A 25,754-nucleotide genomic window follows, 5' to 3' on the forward strand; every position below is an offset into this window, starting at 1 on the left:
GATTGAAAGCTGCATATGCCAAATCTAAATTCATGTCGCCAGGGAAACCGCTTTGTCAAAATTGGTCAGTGAATCCATATTGTGGTGGTGACTCCTGTCCATCTATCTATCCATCATAAAAGCATATGGCTTCTGAAAAGACTGGGTGGGTGGATCGCGCATGCGCACTGGCCTCTATCTCAGCTCAGTGCGGCAGGAAAAGCGCAGAGGAGCCGCGGCGGAGAAAGAAGGAGAGGAAAACTGTTATAAAAGAAAAAGAAGAGCATTATGGACCATACGGTCGGCTCGGTTTAACCGCCAAACTCTCCTCCTCTATTGGATTTTAACGTTCCTGCTCTACACACACACGGCGGCTCATCCTGTTCCGTTATCCTGGACAACCTGAGGATACTGTCAGGGAATGGGGGAAATCTTCAGAATTCCTGCTCCAAAACGCCAAACTGCGCCCCGCCGCCAGGCTGTGAGGATTCTACCGACACCAAACTAGGGATGGTGCCCGTGTAACGGAGCTGCGTCCTTGGGTGTCCGCTCGCCTGTCGTCGCTCCCCAAAATCAGGCCACATCCAAAGTTTTTTTTTTTCCTGGAGAAGGGAAATTTGCTGCACTGAATTCCTCTGGACAGGATGTCATCCGCAGTCAGGAGGAATTCCTCTGGTTGAGTGAGGATCCGGTTCCAGCGTAGCGGGATCTGAGAGTTCCCGAGCCTAGGTGAAGATGGGAGATGCGGCAGATGACAGAGGGATGAGACGGACCTTCATAGTCCCCGCGATCAAAGGCTTCGACCACTATGATTTCACCAGGGCCAAGATATCATGTAGCCTGACGTGGCTGGTGGCCAAAGCTTTCGGCTCTGGTAGGTGGCGCCTCCTAAACCTCTTCACTATTTCCACCCCTAGGTTAGATGAGCGGGTAAATGTGTATAATACTCACCTAACATCAGGCCAGATGTTCGGCTGGGTTGGAGGCCTACATATGGAATCTCTTGTACACAACAAAACAGCCCAGCTGTGACACACTTAATACCATCTCTATAAGCTCACACTCATAAACTATGTGATGATAATATGTTTAAAGCTACACATACATTACAAAAAGCATTTTTGTTAGAGGTTTGTGTCATGTGACAGTCCCGACCAGGGGTCACAGGTCAAAGCGTCTACATCACTACTCTTGTTACAGTTCATTGGTTTAACTTGCTGCCTGCTTACAGCTAATTGGTTTATTATGTATCTCAGTAGAAGCAAGTATAACATGTGACTGATGTTTAGCCTACAGATCTTTAACTTTACTAAGCTTGTTTGGTGGCTACATGATCTACAGACACTATCATGTTACTTCTTATTGCCTGTCAGTGTTATATTTAGTTTTTCTTATTCATGATCATAGCAGTCATAATAATGGTGGCAATATAGGCCCTGAAATCAGAGGCCTGAACTTTTTCTTCTACAATATTTCATTACATATGTCCCAGTTCTGGCCTGTCTCCTTGTCCTCTGTGTGGTCTGGAGGCCGATCTGCTAGTCTGGTCTCATAAAGACCCAGTAATTCCAGCCTGCTCTGAGCCAGGTTTTACTCAGGGCTCCCTAATGAATGCTTTTAACGTCTGTTCCTCCATATACAGTCACGGCCGCACAGAGGCAGAGAAGATGAGAAAGGGAGATCAGAAGAGAGACAGACCTCTGAATCATACCATCCATCACCAGTGTGCACCAAATAGAGTTGCACAACACTCCTTCCTCGTATGTTTTCCTTCAGATGGTGTATAGGGGCACACAGGGTGCAGTACAGCAACATGTGAATGAATCAACCATAGTTCTAACAGACCTGGGGCTATGATCGCACCACCAGCGCCTTGTGTTTTTTTTTCTGCGGTCCTTCCAGTGACACTGATTCGGCTCCCAGCACCAGGAGAACTGTGGCCCAGTTCATAGCTGATCCTCAGAGCCCTGTTTGGCCTACTTTAGGTGGAGAAGTTTTGGTTTGGTATCTGATGATGCTCATATGTAACTTGTGCTCTCTCACACATACACACACACACACACACACACACACACACACACACACACACACACACACAGTACTAAATATAGTGGGTGTGTTACACATGTCAGACCACTTACATTATAACTGTAAGCTCCCCACTCACATTGGGAGCAAATGACCACAAACTGTCACCTCTCATAGTTAACAACCTGTGTGTGTGTGTGTGTGTGTGTGTGTGTGTAATATATTGTTATGAATGGAGTGGCTGATTGATTTTTCTGTCACGGCTAAATGTTCCCTGGGAGCTAATATACTGTACTGTAACTGTTGGTCACTAGTCTCACATTATCTCTGGTGCAGTGATTCAGTTTCACTGCTCTCTAAACAGCAACGTATGGCCACAGAGGATTAATATTTAAAAGAACTTCACAAACTGCACCCAGGTCTGGTTTCATTTAAAGAGGCAAGCAACATTTGAAAACTTTGAAAGGAGGTAATCCGAGTTGCCGACTTGTGTTGATATTCGTACAGGGACATTGGGTCTCGGAAAATACAGGTAGTTGGTGGCTTACCAGACAGCAATTAGATGATGTGACAAAAAGTCCAAATTGGGTTTACACCAAAGGGTTATATCATATTAGCAGTCACATTTGAGTGGGTGTATCATCCATTTCGCACAGTGAGCTAACTAGTGTCGCCATATGTGGCAAACATTCTGTTCAGCACCAAAGCCTAATTCATTTGGCCTTACTGGGGCTGTACCAATATCAATATTTGAGAAGAGGAAAATCTGCAATATGTAAAGTTTTTACCAATTACAAATAGAATCTGTTCACTGAATGATAACTCAAAATTTATAGTCAAAGATGCCGTTAAAAAGACAATAGATAATAACTATAAAAGGTAAATATCCATGAGGAATCTAGCCTGTTAAACATTCACACAGTCCAATTATTTTTATCTGCCAATTGCATATTGTGGCCAATTAAAGAAACACTAAACAGCCAAATACTACACAAGACACCAGCTGATTTCAGTGATCATGAAAAAATACTCACTTCACGCAAAAAATATGGTTTGAACAAAGAGGGAGAGTAGCAGTAATGGGCTCTACTGACACACAAAGGATACATATGGCACAGAATAAGATAAAGCAAATTAATTCATGATCTACTCACCTGAAAGTGAAGCAGGCACTCTGGGTCGTCTGGTTCGACTCTCTAATTTGAAGTTATGGATCCTCCTCTGTCCAGACCTGCAAAGGGATCGATAATAAGGCTCATGTATATCAATATTCATGTCTCACTTGTAACTATTTTAAGCAATGATCCAACGTGAAAACTATGGCTATACAATTATACAAGTGTATTTCAATTGTACAGTTCACTGATTTCATGTGCTCATCGCATCTATTTTCTTTTATTTGTCTGTTTTACCAGTTCATAAGCTTAAATTTAGCTGCTAGTTCAATGCAATCTTTCGAAAAAGCATTGGTTGACCTAACATAGTGAAGTATTAAGTCACAGCACACACAGCCAGAAATCATTAACTTTACAAACTTACTACAAATAAATAATTTTTCTAGCAAAGAGCAACAAACACTTAGATAGGAATCTTGCTGACTATTAGGTTGTGTGTACTGCTGAGTGGTGATCTCGGGGGGTTTCAGGGGGTGGGGGGGGGGGGGTGTGTCTGTGTGTGTGTGTGCGGGGTGGGGTGGCTGTCTTCTCCGTGCCTGAACTTCCTGTGGCAGCTCCTTCCTGTCTGTTTCCTCTTTGATGGCCAACACAAAGGAGAGTGTTTTTCCTTGACCAGGCAGCTTTTTCATGAACTCTATAAAAACATGGCCCCTGTGCAAACACTGTGCGTGTAGCCTCTTGCTCTCTTGTGCTCTTTACCACTCTTGTTTGGCCCAAAGGGTAAACAACAACTCTCACACGGCTAACAACTAATCACATTTGACTTTTAAAGGGGGGCTAAATCTTCTTATCAATCTGCTTTGAAGACAATTAGTTGAATTGAATAGTTGTGACTGGATGCAGGAGGGCTGTTTTGCAGAAGTTGTTGAAGTGGTTTAACATCTGTCTGTTGCTTTAAATATCTCTCTCCAGCGCAGCGGTAGGGGAGCTGCATTAACCACATGATGGAAAACTGCTATTTGGTTCAGTGTTGTATTTTGTGGCCTTAGCTTTACTTTTTAATTTAAGCGTTGAAAGAACACAAACTGTACCTTTAAGATTCCTTTGTTTCCCTTAGTGTGATTCAGAGGCAGGCAGAGAGGAAATGACCCCACCACTAGGAATACACTCTCATGCTGGACCACACTATTGTATGAGCATGTGTGTGTCTGTGTGTCACCGTACACTTATATGCTTGTACATACACACTCATAACTACACAGGGTCATCTCAAGCATCTGACTCACACTTGTGGAATAGTGCACACAGATGATGTATGCCATTAAAATGACACATTTATGAGTAATATACTATAGTTAGGAGTGAGTAAAAACACAGTTAAAATAAAAAAAAGTTTGTTTAGTGTGTATGTGTGCGAGTGGCATGGAGTCACTTTGAATCTTGTTACCTCATTTAGTGAATCTGAATTGTAGAAAATAGCTGGACAGACAAACGCACGCACGCACGCACGCACGCACGCACGCATGCCTTCTTTGACATAGAGTAGATATGCTCCAGTTCATGCGTGAATTAAAAGCGTAATTGCTTTGGTATTCTTATTATCTTAATAGCAAAGCCTCAGAGTGAAATGACACTAATGCTTCAGTTTATATTCCACCCATGCTGATCACGCTCATAAAGCTCAGTTCACTGTGCTTTATTGGATGCTGTGCCACTTAAAGAAGCCTTTTTGCTTCCTTTTATGCTGCAAAGTATTGACTGTGTCTGTGTTGTGGTCATGGAGATGAAGGCGAGTCTGTCATCTATTGTCCGGGGAGGTCAGAGCAACAACAACAATGGCTGAAAGAGTGGATATAGCTTCATTACTTTTTATTACCAGCGACACCATTTGCTCCTCTGATGTTAGTGAAATGCAGATGCCGTTGTGTTGTGAAGTGTTGTCTGTTTTGTGTTGCTTCCCTCTAAACACTTCACCTCACTGCTGTCTTCCTCTCCCTACAGATGCGGTACCGGAGGAGCTGGTTGAGCCGTTCTACAGGGACCAGTACAACCAGGAGCACCTGAAGCCTCCAGTGGCCTGCCTGCTGCAGTCTGCCGAGCTCTACTGCCGCGCAGGAAGCCTGATCCTACGTAGCGATGCTGTCAAACCCTTGCTGGGTCACAATGCTGTCATCCAGGCACTGGCCCAGAAAGGCCTGTACGTCACCGACCAGGACCGCCTCGTCACCGAGCGAGACCTGACCAGCACACCTATACACATGGTGAGCAGCGACACCCCAGAGGTGTTCAAGCATCACAAACACATCGATCCACCTCGACTCTCTCCCTTGCTGCACACTGAGTGAAAACAAGCAGTTTTAGGTGCTGCCCTTTTTAAAGTCCTCTCCTGATAAGCAAAACATGGATGCTGGCTAAACACTCTCACTGGCCTCATACAACTTTGGTGTATATAACCATAGTGCCTTGTGGGTAAATTCATGTTACACGTTGATGTAAACATGTTATAGAAGTAAAGGTGCAATCAGAAATGTAAATCTCTGCTTTCGCAAATCTGACAATGTTCAAGACAAACAAAAAGCCTTATATGTCCCCTTTAAATATTTAAGCTAACTCTATGTCCATGGCTTTGAAGGCGTCTGCTATATTTAGTTTTTGCATGCTATTGTGGTATTGTGGCTCACTGGAAGGCCGTATTCTCTTTCCTATTGCCGATACTTTATTCCTACCAACCCATGTCAATGCTCCAACGTACAGCAATTACTTATGGATTATCTGTTTTTACTTGAGAGATGTTTGATTCGATCTGTCTATGTGTACATGCATGTTGGCACACACAGCTCTTTCAAAGCATCTGTACCGTCGAGAGAAAAACAACCTCTAATGACAGGTTTCCTATAGCAACCCATTACTCACTGTTGGGTCAGTGTGTCATTAGCCAGCACAGGGCAAACACGTCTTAGCTCACACCCGCCTGATGTAACAGAGCCTCCAGATCACCAACAAGAGCATCACAGTGTCACATTTCAGAGGCTTTTCTTTGGGTAGAATAGATTCTTATTTTGATGAATGCATGATGTGTTCAGCTGTGAGAGCGTTGCAAGTCTGTGGCTGGAAATGCAGACACACTACTACCACATGCATGGATGGAGACTGGGCACTTCTGCTGATGCCTAAAGGTGTCTGCATTGCGGTGCACCCTCTCTCTCTCTCTCTCTCTCTCTCTCTCTCTCTCTCTCTCTCTCTCTCTCTCTCTCTCTCTCTCTCTCTCTCTCTCTCTCTCTCTCTCTCTCTCTCTCTCTCTCTCTCTCTCTCTCTCTCTCTCTCTCTCTCTCTCTCTCTCTCTCTCTCTCTCTCTCTCTCTCTCTCTCTCCTGCTCTAAGTCTGTTTCTGTCTATCTCACCATGTCTTTCCCCCCAGTCCCTCTGCATCCCTCTTTGTCTCCCTCTCCTTCTCTCTCTCTCTCTCTCTCTCCTTGTAGGCAGCGCTGTATGTTCCCTCCCTTTGTGTTCTCGTTTTGTGCAGGTCTAGTGGATAATTCAAAGTCAAGGAGATTTTCTGGTGTGTGGGTCTTTTACTCCTCTGAAGGTGTCTCTCTCTGTGTGTGTGTGTGTGTGTGTGTGTGTGTGTGTGTGTGTGTGTGTGTGTGTGTGTGTGTGTGTGTGTGCCAAGTAATTTAGTTTAGTGGTTAGTTAGTTTAAGTAAATAAAGCACACTGAGCGTTATATTCACCTTCACCTTCATCTGTGCTTCACACATCTGGGCTATCTGTCAATCTGTCCGCTTTCCTTCCCTGTGTGTGTTTCAGATCGGTGTGTGTGTGTGTGTGTGTGTGTGTGTGTGTGTGGACTCAGCAGTATTCTTTTTTTTGGTAGCCTATATCGGAGAAGAAAATGATGACCTCACGGTTTTCCAAATACAGTGCAGCAGAGGAATAACTAATGTGAGGGAGGAGGAGGGAGGAGGAGGCAGATCGTGGCAGCCTGTCAGAGGGTGGTGATGGAGTTTAGGGGCGGCTATGTGGCGAAGCTCCAGCAGGAAGCATGAGATGAGAGGAAAGGGTGAATGTAAGAGTCTGCAAGAGGAGGGCTGTGGTGGAGTGGAAAGGGAGGAGAGAGGGAGAGCAGGAGGGGAGAGGAATGAAAGAAAGGGAGGCGTGTGTGTGTGTGTGTGTGTGTGTGTGTGTGTGTGTGTGTGTGTGTGTGTGTGTGTGTGTGTGTGTGTGTGTGTGTGTGTGGAGAGGACGGGTAAGGTTTAGAATTTTTTGGCGGGTGAGAGGACATGTGTGCGCCAGAGAAAGAGTGGAAAGGGCCCGCCGTTAATGTAGCCATCTGGAAAGAGGGAAGGGAGAGAGGAGGGAAAAAGAGGAGGGGAGTGACGAGGAGGAGAGGAGACGAGAGGAGAAGAGGAGGGAGCGAGGAGGACAACGTGATGTGCTCGACTGCAGCACTATGGAGGGTGGGGTCTCACAGTGACTCAAAGCACGTCTGGTGTACAAATGAGAGACCCGCCCCCCCACACACACACATTTACGTACACCTCACACTTCTTGGCGTACAGACAATAGTTACAGCTCTGCATGTAACTCTTTTCCTCCATATCACTTTGCCTCTCCTCACTTTGCTGTCTTGCACATTCACACTGCTGTCAAGTGCGAAAATGCAAGGACGTGAAAGTGACAGGAAAGGTGATGGGAGACAAGCCAGAGCGCTAATTGGGTTTCTCTCTCCCTATCAACAAGAAGATTTTACCCAACAGAGCAGGAAAGGCCTTTGCAAATGCACCATGATTGACATCACACACACACAGACAGACAGACAACAGACAGACAGACAGACAGACAGACAGACAGACAGACAGACAGACAGAGCAGACAGACAGACAGACAGACAGACAGACACACACACACACACACACACACAGATGTGAGTGTGACGTGACAAAGCAGACACTTGTCCTGTTTGTGAAGAAGAAGCTACTTTCATTATCTGTTTGTGCAGCTGTATTGTGGCTTTGATCAAGGGCTCGTGGTACCCCCTCACACACACACACACACACACACACACACACACACACACACACACACACACACACACACACACACACACACACACACATCCAACGGTTAAATGAATTTGGATGCCCTTGTGAGATACTGTGCACCAGTGAGGGTTTGACCACTGTCTGGGATTTCCACCACCTTATACGGTGCGTCTGTGGCCGTGAGGGGTTCAGATATACACACACTCACATTCACACACACACTCACACACTCACACACTCACACACACTCCAAAGGTCTTCTGCAGGGATAATGGAGAGCACATGGCTTTAAATCCATAGTGTAGTGTCAAGAGTCGTGTTTTAGATTCCTGTGAGCCGCCTGTAGATACATAAGCATCATTTTTCGGTTATATGTTGGACTTCCCTGCTTTACATGTATATTGTGGCTCTAATGTTTTGCCCCTTTTAAATTTATAGACAGCCGTGTGGCAGGAAATGAGACAGATCTCAGCGTAATGGAATAATCACATTCACCATAGAGCTCCATCTCTGACAATAATCACTGCAGGCTCAACAAAGGACGGATTTATTACTAAGTTGTCATATCGAATTCCCATTTTGACTGTGCAGTTGTACCACAAAACACAAATATATAAGTATAAATGTTATTATTACTACCTTGGAACTCAAACTTGCCCTGACCGAGGAGCGTTTCATAACAAGAATCCTTGTGCAAAGTGAGCCTGAGGCATTCATAGCAAGTCTATTGGACAAAATATTTCACACGCCACATTTACTGTTTATAATTGGTTGCAAGATGGTCAAACATATGGTATGCCACTACACAACAATGTATATGAATAAAAGTATGTATCCAAAATGTGCTCAGAAGCAGATGTTGAGTATAAGAAATGAACAAAGATGATGTCACTCATGTCTACTTGCTCTATCACATAATTACACACACACACACACACACACACACACACACACACACACACCCTCAGGAATAAAGTTCAGTCATTGTAAGCACTGTTTCTAAACAGTGGTTCAGAAAGCTTCAATCTCTGCACAAGCTCCATATTCATGATATCTAGATCTTTATCTCCAATTTAGCTGCTTTGCCTGCCTGCCTGCCTGTCTCTCTGTCAGTCGGTCGGTCGGTCGGAGCAACTGCAGTCCCTCAGGATGACAATTCATGCGATTGCAAGTATTTAGTCATATCCTGAACATGAAGCAGTTCTGACTTCAGGCTGTTTTAGTCTCAGACTCCTGTGATGTTTCTGTCTGGACGCACCACTTCTGTTGATTTGTAGTATCGGTTGTAATTTTGGGATAGTGATGTTTTGTTATGATATAGTTCAGTAGTTCACAGGTGTTTCTCCTAACATAACTGTTTTATATGTCTACATAATAAAATGGATGTTAGATCACAGAGATGAGAATGTGGTACAAAGTAGCAATAGGCACCACCATGGTTCATTGCAATCAAACTAGTTTTCAGGTGTTTTCAATGTTTTTTTTGCCATTTAATTGCTGTTTCTGCAGTTAATGATCAGTTCATACTTGATCCCAGTTTATTTCATCTGCTCTTCATGTTTCCATGTGAAGTTGTGTTTTTGTAAGAGCTAACTTGAATTCCTTGTGTACACGCTGTGTGTTTAGACTGGCAGCAGGGCGCGTAGCACCTAGGTCGAGCACCGAGTCATCCTGCTGGATCAGGCGTTGGTTTCTGAGGGAAACACACGGTCATACTGCCAGTTACTCCAGGCCCTGTGGTTATGAATAGAGAGGCCTGTGCTGGGACCTGAGCTTCCCTGCCTGTTTTCGTCCGTTGGCTTGAGTCACCTGGCCTGGGGTTCATAGAGCACTTGACTCAGATGTTTGTTCAGGTAGCTCAGACATGCAGATAGATGCTTAAACAAGCAACATGCACACGTCAGTACCACACACACACACACTTATAAACGGTGTAAATGTTTTGATGTGGATCTGTGGCGTGACAGGAAAGGGAAGGGGAGGACCGTCACACTGACCGGCCTGGAATGGAATTAAAAAGGCCAGGAGAATGTCAGGCTTTGTGTAGGTGTTGAGGGCTGGTAAACACACCCACGTGAAGTAAATCTGTCAGAATTGTAATGTGGGTACTATGAGAGCAGACGCAAAGAGACGTTAGACGAAGATAACCAGTTTCAAAGTCATAAGCACTTAGTGGGAGTGTGTGTCTGAGCTAGAAACAAACTCTCTGCTTGCACAGCAAACACATTCACATCATATTCCATGGACCAAGATTGGAGTAACACAATCTACACTGGAAATGAAAATGCCAGTGTGGCACAATATTCGCGTTCAGTCATCAACCATTGCTGGAGAGAAGAGTGTGGCAGTGAAAAGAAACCAAACCTGAGCCGCAGAGTTCTTTCTTACCTGCCTGTCTCTACTTTGTTGTCTCTGCAGAGCTCCCATCTGGCGCTCATAGACACTCTGATGATGGCGTACACGGTGGAGATGGTGAGTGTGGAGAGAGTGATGGCCTGCATCAACAGACACTCCTCAGCTGAGCCCTCACACAGCGACAGACACATGCAGGAGCTCCCCTATGACACCGAGGACGCAATCACAACCTGGATCAACAAGGTACACAAAATCACAAAATTGATTCTGCTACTTGGAATGAAATGGTGGTTCACGTGTTTTTATGGCTGTGTGTCACCGTCAGAAGTGTCCCCCACCAACAAAACATGCTTCACTGTTGGTTCCAGCTGAGTTTGTTGACATTCCTCAAAGCAGAATCCCATGTGCTTCCTGCTCACTGCTGCAGGCTGAGGACAGGCGGATACACATGGAGGATTCAGTTACTTACACACACACACACACACACACATACATGAAACACACACGGGTGTCTGTGTCTCTGTGCGGCTCTCAGGCGTTGCACGCCATTGCTGGAAAGGACCAAGGGGATCATGTGTTACATCACTGTTTGTATAACCCCTTTGAAAACAGATTAACTGTAACGACAATAAAAAGAGAGTGATTTTGTAAGAAGTGTGACGCTTTGAAGATGTTTCTACATTCTACATTTCCAGATGTGAGCTTCATATTTAGTCACAGCGTCAGTTTGCATCAGTTAAGTAATAAGTAAAAGGTGCTGAAACCTCTCTCTCTCTCTCTCTCTCTCTCTCTCTCTCTCTCTCTCTCTCTCTCTCTCTCTCTCTCTCTCTCTCTCTCTCTCTCTCTCTCTCTCTCTCTCTCTCTCTCTCTCTCTCTCTCTCTCTCTCTCTCTCTCTCTCTTCTCTCTCTCTCTCTCTCTCTCCTTCCAGGTGAATGAACACCTGAGGGACATCCTTGTAGAGGAGCAGAAGCTGAGGGAGGGATCCTTCCAGGAGTCAAACTCTGCAGCTCTGAAAGTAAGAACACACACACACACACAAACAGACTGTGACTCATCATCCATAGATTTATTATAGACATTTTGATGTATGTATTTCTTTCCCTGTTTTTTCCAAATATCTCATGCACATAAAACAGAGGAAAACACACACAATATGTCCCCTCAGACACTTTGTATACGTATATACAAGCAGCACAGCACACAGGGGAACAGATGAGCTCAGCCTCATACCAGCTGCAGAGAAATGTTGGCTGGAGTCTCAGCATAGAGAAATGTGTGGGGCGGAGGGAAAAAAAGAGAGAGGGTGACAAACAGAGAGGGGAAAGACGGAGTAAGAAAGTGAAAAGCCACTGAGTGTGAGAGAGACAGACATGGAGAGGGACACACAAGAATGCTGTCCGCCACAACAAACCAGTTGATAGAGAAATGGGGGGGGGAAGGAGCGAGAGAGAGAGAGAGAGAGAGAGAGAGAGAGAGAGTGCTGTCATCCTGCAGGCCTTGTGGTTACATAAGGGTCACGTGACAGCGTCAGCACAAACACACAACTGTCTTCTTATCAGGTCACAACCCTTGCCTGGGTTGTAACGCTGGGATGGGAAAGTAAAGGTTAAAAACACGGAAACCAAAATATCTCATATCGAATTGAAAGATCACAATGTGGAATGGTTAAGTAAATTTCCTGCAATTCAGCAACTGATTCACGAGTGTAAACCTCTCATCACCCTGAGAGTAAAACACACACTGTCATACAGTTATTCTGTGTGTGACAGGCTGTGGAAAAAAAATGCTTTTACAGGGTCACATGGTAAGTGTGTGTGAGGCAGAATTACTGTAGCTCTTCAGTTTCAAGACATCATAGATGAATGGAGAAGGGCGCTTTTATCTTCTGTGGGAGTTTCCCACTCATTGTCTCAGTAAATTCTGTGTACAGTGAGATGATAACACACACAGGGGTATGTGACCTATACCGCACAAACACAACATATACGCTACGCTTAAAGGCAAACAAGGAGTCTCCATTTCCACATTGTCAGTCAGCTGCTTTATGTTTTACTTGTCACACTGCTCGTTCTCTACATTATGAGGTCCAACAGAGGTCCATTCACTGAGTGGAACTTACTCAGAGCGCTCAATTTCACACATATGCCTGCACACACAGAGATACACACCAGTGGAAGAGCACAAGAAACAATCTGCATCTCAGTAAAGCTTGTCTATTCTGGGAATGTGTGGAAAAAGTGGTTAGCTGTGGTCTTATGACAGAGTGTGTGTTTTTTGTATGGAAGCTGTGTGAATGTGTGTGCTTGCCATTTGGTGCGCACACAAATGATTTCAATCAGTTTCACGTAGTTGTCGTCTGCTGGCCTAACATCTGTCCTACTCTCTCTTGTTGTGGTCCGATCATCCTCCACCAACAAGTCTCCTAGCAAATGGTATTGGAGACTGGTACCTGTAAGTCCATTTGTGATGAAGAGCATCCCTTCACTGACCCCTACTACCTCCTACGGGATCTTACCCCCAAACCTGACATACACCATTTGTCTTGTTTGTCAGTGCATGCGGCCCAAAAAGCCCCGCCCCCTCTCCCTCATTCCTCAGAGTCTGATTCACCGACATATTAGTCATGTTGAGGCTTTGTCACACTGCGAGTATGAACTTCAGCCTGAAAGAGCAAGCAGAGTCTTCTTCTATTTCAATAGCAGGTTGCATACCTCCATCAAGGCCAAACCGTCCTTTTATTTGCCTGTTTTGTGCAGAGCTTTGGAAGTGGGCTGACACAGATTGGACCTTTTAGACCAAACTAGTCCAGCCTAACCTCCATTTAGTTTTCTTCATTCTGTCTGTCTTCTAAAACAGTGTCTTCTTCTGTGGGGTTTTTTTCCTCAAATTGGCTGCAGTGGTAGAAAGGCCAATAAAAAGCAGCCGGCCTGTAGTCTTTTCATGCAAACTAAATGAAATGAACAGCCTGGAGTGTTGAGAGAACAGGTGTGATTTTATCTCGCACTCTGAAAATCCAGACATGACACCATCCCCCTTATTTATGGCCAAACTGCCCTGGAGACATGTGCAGCAGTGCCGTCTCTCTGTCTTTTACAGGCCCAGAGAGACATAACCCTGCAGACAGAATGGATGTCCCAACAAGGCTTATTATTAAACTCTAAATCATAATAATTGCCTTTCAGCACCTCAGTGGGGTTGTAGTTTGTCTGGAAATGTACTGCGTGTACATCATTTATTCACTAATATGCATTTTGTTCCCTTCCTCCAGACAACTAACAACTCCTCACAACAAGCAATGCAAGGATGTGTTTCTATAGATCATAATGATAACGACGTGTTAAGATTGCCTTTGTAAAATGCTAATTCAGTGCAATATGTGATTATTTGCACGTGGAATTTAATCTACATCATTCTGAAGCCCACCATGTGCTTGAAAACTCCTCAAATTAACCCTTAAATGTGTGTTAATGTGTGAATGAAAATAGACATGGATGCATGTAATTATAAGTATGTGTGCGTAACTGAGAAGCCAGTGGTACATCACCACTAGCACGACACATATAGGTGATGTCTTTGTGCCGTCGCCATGGTTTCAGGCTCGCTACAGGAGGGAGTGTGCCCAGCAGAGGAACGCACCATCGCTCCCTCTAGTGGATAACCTGCTGAAGGACAACACGGACGGATGTGCTCTGACCGCCCTCCTTCACTTCTACTGCCCCCAAGCTGTCCGAGTGGAAGGTGGGGCCTCGTGGGGCCAGGCCCCCAATCTGTAACCACACGCGCTTGTCTCCTAAAGACACGCCCTCTTTTTCTAACTGTTTCGAAGACTTAACATACTGGCAAACTCAATTAAGTTTATGCTTTTACAAGTGAACCACAGTAGCTTGTACCTCCATCAACCACTTTGAGGATTCAGCTTATTTCCATATGTGCTTAATAAAATTCGGTTCACTGACATGTGATAAGTACAGACAGATATAAGCATGATATTTGTCTTTGTCAGTGTTATGTTTAGTGATAAATAGAGGAGAACACTGAGGATGATGAGTCAAGAGAGCAACAGAAAGGGGGGAGGGCAGACATGGAGAAAGGAGAGGGAGAGAAAAAAGAAACAGACTTGTTTCCTCTCCGCCTGCCTTCGCCCTCATTTCTAAAAATGCCCTGGGTTGGGCTGTGATTGGTCACGAGGGGAACCGTTAAAGGAGTAAGCTGCTATTTCAAAGATAAACAACACTCGAATTCAGTGCTCAGAGGCTCTTGGGACTGATTGTAGTCCAGGAGTCTATACACATGTGAAGCAGCTGTTGAAGAGAAACTTCAGTCCGTTTTCTAGCAGCTTGATTTCCATTAAAAACACTGAAGATGCTCTATAAGTGCAGTACGAAAACATTGTTTGGTTTGGTTGGAATAAAAAGCATTCTTTGGAAAGAGGAAGCGGAGGTTTTGAAGACGTCGGTCATTAAATGCCAAAAGAGCTTTTTGTGATTGAAATCAGCCAGTTTGGGGCGATTTGTTCTCATGTTATTCTGCCTTGTCTTATCTTCCTCATGGCTTCCTGTCACCACCCTCCCTTGTGCGTTCTCCGTGTGTTTGACCCCTCCCCTGACCGAGCAGATATCTGCCTCAAGGAGACCATGTCCCTGGCTGACAGTCTGTACAACCTCCAGCTGGTGCAGGAGTTCTGCAGGAACAACCTCAACCACTGCTGCCACTTCAGCCTGGAGGACATGGTGTACGCACACGCATCCATAAAGGTAAGGAATGAGTAGAATAAGCAGGTATAATGGAGGTGGAGGCCGTTGGGAGTGCTGTTTGTTGTTTAAGTAGGTTTGGTTGAGGGAAGAAGGAAAAAGGGATTTTGGGAAAATAGAGCGATAGGGCGGGAAATGCAAGACTGGCAAAAATGAGTCATACAAGGAGAGTTTAAGAGTGAATGTGCATGGAGTAGGCTTCCCTCTGAGTGTGTGTGTGAAGTATTTGGCTGTATAAGCAGGGACAAAAAACAAAGCAATAAGTTCATTGTTTCTGCAGGGAGTAATGCTTTGCTGCCACATTCAATGAAAATTAGACTGTGTGTGTGTGTGTGTGTGTGTGTGTGTGTGTGTGTGTGTGTGTGTGTGTGTGTGTGTGTGTGTGTGTGTGTGTGTGTGTGTGTGTGTGTGTGTGTGTGTGTGTGTGCGCGCGCGCCCTAGAGCCTAAACCCCTCCTGTCAAACAGAGGACAGTGACTGCTCAGAGCAGATTCACAGCCCTCATCCGTCTCTCTCCGTCTCCTTTGTTCTCTTCTTTTCACTTCAGTGCCATCTTATCACACATTTTATTATTTCAGTCCAGATGGTGAGATCTTCCTATTTCACACATTTGTCTCTGAATAAGATAAATTGCTGTACGATGTGAAGCACCTAATTTGAGAGCATCTCTGTGACATGCAGTCATTAAAAACACACACACACACTGGACTCCTCCTGCGGCCAGTGTGGGTAAATCGTATGCAGAACGCGTGGGTACAAACATTCTGATTCTAGTCACGGTCCGCTCCAACAGGGACTTTCCATTCTTCCCAGCAAACAGAAGACAACTTTCACACTTGTGCTGGTTCTTTGTCTCCTTCTCTCCATCTCTTGCTCTTGCCTTTCTCACTCACTATGTTGTGTGAATTGTGTGTATATGTACTGGATATGGCAACAAAGAAGGCAAAGGAAGGGAGGGGAATGAGGAAGATGGCAGTGATGAGCGGCCATAGCCTCTGGCCCACTGCCCATTCACCATAGATGTACTTCTTCCCACTGATGCTGAGTCTGTCTATATGCAGTGAAAGCACTATTGAATAACTTAGCAGTTAATTAAAAACTTTTCCTGCAGATGAAACTGTATAAAATCAGTTAAATTAAAATATGGATCATGGATTGAGGTCATGCTCTCCTTCATGCATGTGTGCATATGTGACTCTGTACACCAGATGGCATTTTGATAGATTTCAAACACACAGGCAGACGCCGCTTATAAATGCTCATACACACACGTGCGTGGATACACGTGAGCCAGTTTCCTAGCAACAGTTGCCGGGCCATGACTTCATTGATCCGTCAAAGCGTGGAATAAAACAAATTGTAGCTGATATAACATCCTTATAGACACACCTGCGAGGAAGGAGCTTTACGCTGAAACTGCAAAAAATTATTACAACTTTAATCACATATTGTACTGTGACATTGACTACAAAGTTGTGTGTTTGTGTATCATCCCTGCAGAGTAATTACCTGGTGTTAATGGCCGAGCTCTTCTGGTGGTTTGAAGTGGTAAAACCCTCCTTTGTGCAGCCCAGAGTCTTCGACCCACAAGGTACAGCTCAGACCCTGTTATGACAAAAGTATCAGATATTTCACTCTCACAAAAAACAAAGTGAATAAAAAAGTGGTTCTTCTGGATATAGAATGTGTCATATATTTATTTTTGCGTTTCCCCTCTCAGTTTGTGAGCCTGCATCCTGTGGAAAAATGGCTCCAGTGTCCAGCCCAGTCAAGCAGACCTATGCAGACAGACCTGACAGCCCAGAGGGAATCCCTGCTGAAGGTAAATGGATAAATATCTGTCATCCCCTGAGCATAAATCCACATTGTAATTTGTGGTCCACATGAAAATCGGAAATCACTTGCAGCTACTTGAATGTGTAACTGAGCTGCAGATTAAAGAGGGTTTTAAATGACACTAGAAGCCCCCTTGTGGCTGATCTGCAGCAGTACAGTAACCCTCACATTGTTATTTTTACATAATGGATTAATTTGGAAATCTTTGTAATGAAGTTGAAGTGATAGATGAGTGTAAATTATTCTAGTCCAGTAAACTCGAGTGTCTTTGTCTCAGGTCTGATGAAGCGATCTACCTCCATGTCTATGGTGGAACCCTGTGTTGGGACGTGGCCCAAAGAAAAGCGGTTAGTACCTGAAATCTGCTCCTTGGCTTCTGCATGTGACTGATTCTGAAAGCACCAAATTTAGAAAGTCTTCCCTCCTTCACCCTCAGCTCTGCCCCTCGTGGAATCTCCTTTGAGATTCCCCTGGATGGAGACCCGGTGGCCCCCCCCGGCATGACTCGCTCTGCCAGCACCGATGGACTAGGGTTCAAAGTGCACTATGCATCCAGAGGGGGCATGAAGCGCCACGTGTCTCTCATGCCCAGTGTCAATGGCCAGAGCGGGAGCAGACACATACCAGAGGAGGATCTGGATTTCAGCTCCAACAAACCTCTGGGGCGGAACAACACTTTCTCCATCAAGAACCAAAGCAGGTAAAGTAGAGAAGAGTGGGATTATCAGCACAGCACATATTTGATTTTTCTCTAAATCACCATGTTTTCAACTTTTTGCAACTTTATAAATATCAATCATACTTGATATTTAATTGCATGCATCTTTGGAGATATGATCGCAACCAGAGACATGCAGCTCTGTACAGATAGGAAGGGCGTCCACCAGTTTGACTCTATGTAATTCTGTATGTAATCACGGTAAAATTCCCACAAGCCAAACTAAGCCTTTAATCAAGCCTTCACTTCATTAATGCACATGTCTCTCTAGGTATTCCAATGGAGTCCTCCCAGAGAGCAACCACAGTTTCCATGGTAACCAGAGTGGCCACATCAGTCCGTCAACTCCTCCAAGCATCGAGGAGGCACTGAAGATTATCCACGACACAGAAAGGCCCCATGCCAGCCTGGGTGTGGGAGACGGAGACAGTGGGTTTTATCTTCATGGTGCGGAGCCTCCAGGTCCTCCTGGAGCACAGGGTCAGGATGACCTGGATTCAGCTAAAGCCCGGTTGAACGACCACGACCCCAATTCTGTCTCCACTGATGAAGTCGATACGGGCATCCATGTGAGGACGGAGGACATCCAAAGCTTGGATGAGGACTCCTCCCTCAGAGACTCTTCAGACATAGACCCAGACTGTGAGGCCATGACCAGGTCGTGCCCTCTGCCTGATAGGGCGGAAAGGGAGAGGATTGGCAGGGAAGGGGGGAGGAGAGGGGTCGGCGACACTAATCCAGAGGATGAGAGGGGAGAGGGAGATGATCGGAGCAGCCCTGGTCTCAGTTCAGTGCCCACCCTCCCCAGGTCCCACACGGTTAGCCCTGTGTCATCCTCCGGCTGTTCTGGAGGTGCCATGGTCCGCATGACGAGCTTTGCAGAGCAGAAGTTCAGGAAGCTGGAAGGACGGAGCAGTGGAGGGACCACGCCAGAGAGTTTAGATCTCAATGTACCATGTACACACCCTGCAAAATCCATTTCTGAGGTTTGTACATTATTGTTTTTGGCTTTTACCCTCACAACTTTTGCTGTTGGGAGGAATTTAGATGGAGGTAAAAGTAAGTAATAATGAGTAAAAGGAATATATCTCATTCACCTTTCCACCACTTTCTAGATCTCTGGCCCTCCTCTGCCAATCATATCCCCCTCTCCAGTGACACCCTCCCCCAGAGACCCCTCCCACCTGATAGCCTCTGAGATGATACACCTCAAGATGAAGTTGGAAGAGAAACGCAGAGCCATCGAAGCCCAAAAGAAGAAGGTAGGAAGGTGTAGAGAGAGAGAGTGGGAAAGAAAGAGAGAGGGGTGCTGCTTCAGATGTAATGCCCACATCACCTTTCTTTCTGTATGTTCCCCAGGTGGAAGCAGCTTTCACACGTCACCGCCAGAAGATGGGCAGAACAGCTTTTCTGAATGTGGTGAGAAGAAAAGGAGTCACTGCTCCGCTCAGCCCTGGTCCAGGGGGAGCAGAGACGCCGCTCGCATCCTCCAAGGAATCCAACCAGGGCATCATGGAGCGAGCAGAGAGGTGCAAGCCAGATGGAGCAGCTCCCAAGTCCCCCTGCGAAGACGGTGGAGGTGGGTTACACACAGAAAAGACTGCAGTAGAATAGAGAGATCTATCAAAGAATCATTTTGAGCGACTAACCGATCCATTTAATGTGGTGGAAAAAAAAAATAGGTCTCGCTGCAGGAGAAGTCGACCTTGCAGAATACACACGTTCCATTGAAAGGCTGAACACGTCGCTGGGCTTCCTGCAGACAGAGATGCATCGTTTGTCCCAGCAGCAGGAGACGATCATGGCCATGAGAGAGCAACAGCAGCAAGCCTGGGTCATACCGCCTCCTGCTCCATCCCCACACAGGTATCACCAAACCTCTTATGACTCTGAACAGGTGATATTGGCATCCCCTTCTGAGCTTTTACGTGTTTTCTCCACAGGCAGCTCAGGGAGTTGCGGAGCAGCAGCGTAACAGGTCGTGGGTCAGGCCGAGGCTCTGTGGGGTCGTTGTCTCCCATCCTGTCTTCCTCTGGTTCTCCCCACGCGACTCAGCATTCCCCCGTTGGTATCAAGCGGCGGCCTGCTTCTTTCCATGCCAGAACACCCCGGACCCAGCGGCCAAACGACCTGAAGGTCACCCCCATCAGCCGCATGCTCAACACCCCCACCTCAGTGGACAGCTTACCTAGACTGAGGCGTTTCACTCCCAGCCAGACCCAGATTAGCCCTTTTGCTTATCTGGGTCACGATGAAGGGCCGAGGAAGACCCAGGAGGAGGCGAAGGACAACAAAAAAGACAAAGAACAGGCAATAGAAGATAAAACTAAAGAGAAGGAAGATAATAAACGGGAGGAGAGGAGCAACGCAGTTGAGGCTAAGTTGAAGGGGGAGGTTAGACAGACGAGGTCATCAGAGGTTCTGCGTCAGCCTGTGTCGGACAGCCAGGCGCCCGGTGGCAGCCAGGTTAAGGGAGACACACACGACAGGAGAGACCTGGTGGAAGTGCCCCTGTCTCGGCAGAAGCGTCCAGATGAGCGAGGTCAGGAGGCAGCAGGAGAGGAGGGAGGAGACGAAGAAAAGATGTGCTGTGGATTCTTTTTCAAGGTGAGAAGAAATGGAGAATTGAAGAAATTGCTGTCAGATGTATAGTGTTTAAAAAATAAAAAAAAGAAGGTAAATCAGAGCAATACTTTCCCTACAAACTGAGTCCTTGAGTGAAGATGGAAAGACTTGACACTTTTATTTAAACAGAAATAAGACAGGAATAAACAGGAATTTAAGAACCGCTTCATGGGAATGGAGTTTAACTAGACTCAGATTGTTTGTTGATGTAAGTACAAATACAGCAGATTACACACACACACGCATGCAAGAAAAGTGAATCTGGGCCATTAATCTAACAACTACTATGTTCTGTTTCAATTATCATGCTGTATCAGGGCTTTGTTGACAGTTGGAGATTACATTTACTTCACAGTGCCACAGTAAATACTGTTAATCACCATACTGGAGATAAGGTTTTACAGTTTATACACCTTATATATATATATTATTAAATATTTGACATGTTTTTTTCTTGTTGGTAATGCTACTTGTAATATCTGACACAAGAGTTTGTGTTTCCCTGCCTATTTTACCAACATCAGGATGATGGAAAAGGGGACGAGGACATGGCAGCAAAGAAAGCAGCTCTGCTTGACAAGAGGATGAGGAGGGAGAAGGAGGCTCAGGAGAAAAAGCAACAGCAAGAGGTGGACCAGGAGCAGAAGAGGGAAGCTGCACGGTCAGTCTATCATCTCCTGCCTTTTAGCGTTATCATCCCTATATGTGTCTGTCCTGTTTAGAGTGAACTGATAGTATAGAACAGGTTTTGGCGGGAGCAGTAAAATAATGTCCTTATCTCCTGTATCATCATATCTTCCCCCAGGTTGAAAGCAGGGGAGGAGCAGCAGAAGAGGGATGACGAGAAGGCGAGGAGGGATTACATCAAGCACGAGTATTTGAGGAGGAAGCAGCTCAAGCTGATGGAGGATATGGATGACGTCATCAAGCCCCGATCTGGAAGTCTCAAGAAGAAGCCCCGGCCCAAATCCATCCATAGAGACGTCATGGAGTCTCCAAATCCCCCCGTGAGAGCAACAGGTAAGTGACACACACAACACATGGCCGTACGCACACCACACACTTATCCAATGTGCGTCACCCTTGCTCATCCTGTATTGCTGTCATGCAGGAGTGCGTCCTCGGGGGTTCTCAGTGTCTAGTGTCTCCTTGGCATCGCTCAACCTGGCTGACAATCACAGCAACCAGGCAGACAACAAGAAGAACACCAGGTAAGCTCATCCCTCTGCCTGAACAGAAAACAACCATATTGAATGTATGTGTTTATGGCCTTATTCATCGTCTTGGGACAATGACGTTACTGCTACTTACTGTTAACACCTTTGACTGCCTCTTGACCCTCTTTTATCCTCTACTTTTTCCTCTCTGCCTCTCTCTGTTGCATGCACCAATCAGAGGCAATAAATTAGCTTCTGGCCATATCCCGTTCTTTCTAAGCTCTCCCAAAGAAAGACAGGGAAGGTTAGTAATGCCTCGAAAAACTTGCTTCAACTGTGCTATACCTTGGCTTCATGGTTAGTAATCCTTCTAACCTTAACCCATATTACAGGAACTGAACAAGCGCCACAAGTGTAGTTCCTGCTTCCGCATTAGAGCCCATAAGACTTGCATGGCTGAGCCATCAACCCTCTGCTGCTCTTTACCCTCTCTCTCTCCCTCTGCAGTAGCTGTGCTCCCGGGCTGCTCTGTGCTCACCTCTCTGTGCTGCTGCTCTTTGCTTCACCACTGTGTTGGCCATTTGCTCCCTTGCAGTAGCCATAACGACAGCTCCCGGACTTCCTTGCTTGGCTGAACACGCCTTTCAATCTCTCCCTGCCCAGCGTATATAATGCAACGTGATGCCAACAGGCAGCCTTTGGCAGAATTGTGTCACTGCATCTGACCTTCTTTTGCATCATCTTTCCCTGTGGTTGAAATATCTGTGTTTGTTTGTTTGCCTTTTTACCCGTTTGTGTGTCATCTGTTGGTTTGTGTGGGGTCATCTCCAGGCCAGACTCTGCGGAAGAATTTTCCTCTTGTCCTTCGGCTGGTAGTCGAAATGGAGAGAAGGACTGGGAGAATGATTCTACCACCTCTTCCACCCCCTCTAACACTGAGTATACAGGTACTGGACATGTTTTTCACTTAGTCGATGGACATTCAAATACGTAAACACTCTACATACCTGCATACTAGGTTGATTGCTGTAAATGGGAGTAGTACTAACTTATGCAGATGTGTTATATTGCAATCTCATCACATGCATGTGTTTTCTTTTGAAGGACCCAAACTGTACAAGGAGCCCAGTGCCAAATCTAACAAGCACATCATCCAGAATGCCCTGGCCCACTGCTGCCTGGCTGGCAGGGTCAACGAAGGGCAGAAGAACAAGATACTTGATGTATGTTTTAAATTTCTGTGTCTGTATATGTCTATGTGAGCTTCCTAACCCAACACTGTGCTTTGAACCACAATGTCGTTCTTTGATCCTTTGTAGGAAATGGAGAAATCTGAAGTCAATAACTTCCTGGTGTTGTTCCGCGACGCGGGATGCCAGTTCAGGTCCGTGTACACTTACTGCCCCGAGACGGAGGAGATCGCCAAACTAGCAGGCATTGGACCAAAGAGCATCACGACCAAGATGATCGAAGGCCTGTACAAGTACAACTCGGACAGGAAACAGTTCAGCAAGATTCCAGCCAAGACCATGTCTGCTAGTGTGGACGCCATAACCATTGCCAGCCATCTGTGGCAGACCAAGAAGCAGGGGACACCCAAAAGACTGCATCCTAAGTAGTGCCATGAGGCTGGGATAGATTTGGACATTGTCTCTGCTTTGCCTTGAGGGGATACAGAAGAATTTGTGGATATTGTTTTTTTCATTAAAAGGGACACTTGGCCCTTCTGGTATGAATTAACCTAGAATGTAGAACACAAGTGGGTCTCACCGACGTTGTGGTGATACAGAGCTGACTGACACTTTGGACTACTTAAATGTGTGTACTTGTCAGCATGTGTATCAATGTTTATGTGTGCCAAAAAAAAAAGAAAAGAGGCGGAGCCTTACCTAGTTGAACCACTGAAGCACTGAATGTCACGTCTCTGAAAGAGACAGTCGGGTTTCCCTAAGTTGATCATGTGTGGCCTTATGCTTCTTGTGTGTCATTTGGAAGCGTTGTGAGTGTTAGTGTCAATTTGTCAGCGCCTGTTGAGGCAGCCTGTTGTCATACAGGAGAGGTTGTGTGTAACCACAGATCTGAGATCACTTTACCCTCAATCGCTCCCCATTCATTTGAAGGACAGCCTGTCTGATCTGGGATCAGGCAGAAGCAGCATTTTGGATGAGCATTTTTACATGCAATTGAGAACTTAAAGAGTTCAAATTTGTGTTTTGTGTGTGTATAGTGAAGTGCTAAGAAGAGTGAGGAAAATACCTAATTTTATGATTGCCATAATTGTGAAATGATGAGATTATCGAGCATATTGAATATCATCAAGCCAACTCTGGAAAGCGCTCTTAATTTATTTTACTTTGATAATGGATGGAAGTTATTTTAAAAAGGCATCTTAAGTTGTATTCAGAGAAACATAAAACATAACTTAAATAAGTTTGTAAATAATTGCAGATCCATCCGCATTTAGTAGCTTTTGAGTACATTTTATAATTTATCATGTACAGTACGTGCATCAGTATGTTGTTGTATGGGGCCTTTTATTGTACTATAAATGCAATGAGTGTGATCACTTCACATTGTCACTGGTAAGACTATCAGTAGAAAACTAGACGAAAAATCACACTGTCTCATCAGTCTGTGCAATCTAAGTGTAATTTCAAGAATTGCCATCAACACATTGCAGTCGGTTATAACGAATTCTTAAAATGTCACTTTATTGTGGTTATGTCTTAACTTTCAGACCTTGATTGCCCTCAAAGCAGTCCACGATTGTAAATAAATGAATTCACTTAATAGCACTTCAAGACCCTGTCCGCTGTTGTTGAGTCTAAAACACAAAGATGTTTCCACATCAGGAGTGTCATGCTTGTTTCTTTACTTTTACATTACTGTTACATTTTTAATCATCATATTTTCCTTTTTGTGTTTACACTGTACAGATATATTTTGGCATATAGAGGTATTTTTTGTATCAACATTTAATTGTCAGCAGCTGTACAAGGATGTATGTTGAATGCAAAGTGTAGCTGAGGTAATGAGCAGAGGATGTGAGGGCTTGATATTGTCTAGTACACTACGAATTTATGAACTCCAATATGTATACTTAGAAATTCATTGGATTTTTTTCAACTCTGAATCCATTTCTCTTAAATTTACTAAATATGCCCAAGTGTTCATGAACTTCTCTTGTTTTTTGTTTTTTTTAATTCCTTTCAGCTTTATTAAAATGCCAGCTATCAACAGTATTCACGTGTCTCATTTAAAGTATTTGTTTTAATTGATCTAAATTATTTAACAACTATACTGTTTGACTTCACCCTGTATTGATCACTGTGTTGGAGATTCAACCTCGGCATTTGACTCTACAAGACAGGTAAACCCGACATCTACAGCCTAGGGCCTTGGCATTCACTTTTTGCTGGTACCCTGATCAAACCCATGCAAATACAGGGAGAACATGAAAAGTGCACAAGTGAGGACCAGCAGGGCCGGCACAGGATTTGATCCAAGGGCTGTGCTGTGAGGCCAACATCCTGAAGCCATAAACTACAGCATTACTATCAGAAATACCAGGGTTTGCATGTTTGCATGCACAGTATGGATGGATTGATGTTCAGTATGCATTTATATATGTATGGATTATTATATGTTGGATGCAATGTATCTATGTGTAGATGGGCAATTACACAATATACAAATCAAACATAAATCTGCACAGGAGGTTAAAAGATACAAATGACCGTCACCACTACCTCAGGGCGGTAGAATGGTAGGCCCGGACACCACCTCACATTCATGTGAAACAACATACACGTTCACAGCAAACAAAAGAAAAACAAAACTAACCTGTGCATTCAGATTCACCACCAGGTGCAACGAAAAGGAAAGCCGCAACCATTCAGGCCGTCTGGGTTCCACTGGCGACGCCCAAATGCTTCAAAATGAACAAATAAAGGATTCAAATGTGATCAAATCATATAGTGATTTGCCCATCTGAAGTAATAATAAAAACACTTTAAAGAGACACTTTATATCATTCACCTCTTTCCAGTCCATCGAAAAATTGAAAAAGTCGAGCTTGCTCAACGAGCCTCCGCCCTCTGTACACACAGAGGGACAAACAAAAAAAACAAGCCAACTAACAACAATCCTA

The 25,754-nt window shown here is 45.0% G+C and overlaps 1 protein-coding gene across 1 annotated transcript; it reads left to right on the plus strand.

Annotated features, from left to right (window-relative positions):
• Positions 1 to 67: 67 nt before the first annotated feature.
• Positions 68 to 24,846, plus strand: camsap2b (calmodulin regulated spectrin-associated protein family, member 2b). The gene is made up of 21 exons (XM_076144592.1): positions 68 to 853; positions 5,124 to 5,383; positions 10,581 to 10,760; positions 11,447 to 11,533; positions 14,115 to 14,256; positions 15,133 to 15,272; positions 16,769 to 16,859; positions 16,989 to 17,090; positions 17,382 to 17,451; positions 17,541 to 17,804; positions 18,094 to 18,808; positions 18,938 to 19,084; positions 19,182 to 19,401; positions 19,505 to 19,688; positions 19,766 to 20,429; positions 20,972 to 21,108; positions 21,253 to 21,467; positions 21,559 to 21,658; positions 22,436 to 22,551; positions 22,709 to 22,827; positions 22,924 to 24,846. Exons 1-21 carry the CDS (start codon positions 715 to 717, stop codon positions 23,221 to 23,223), a joined length of 4,392 nt encoding a protein of 1,463 aa, XP_076000707.1. The 5' UTR covers positions 68 to 714; the 3' UTR covers positions 23,224 to 24,846.
• The last annotated feature ends 908 nt before the right edge of the window (positions 24,847 to 25,754 follow it).

Source organism: Genypterus blacodes, unplaced genomic scaffold (genome assembly GCF_046128005.1).
Source record: "Genypterus blacodes isolate CSIRO-AG114 ecotype Tasmania unplaced genomic scaffold, CSIRO-AGI_Gbla_v1 ptg000029l_1, whole genome shotgun sequence".
Classification (NCBI taxonomy): Eukaryota; Metazoa; Chordata; class Actinopteri; order Ophidiiformes; family Ophidiidae; genus Genypterus; species Genypterus blacodes.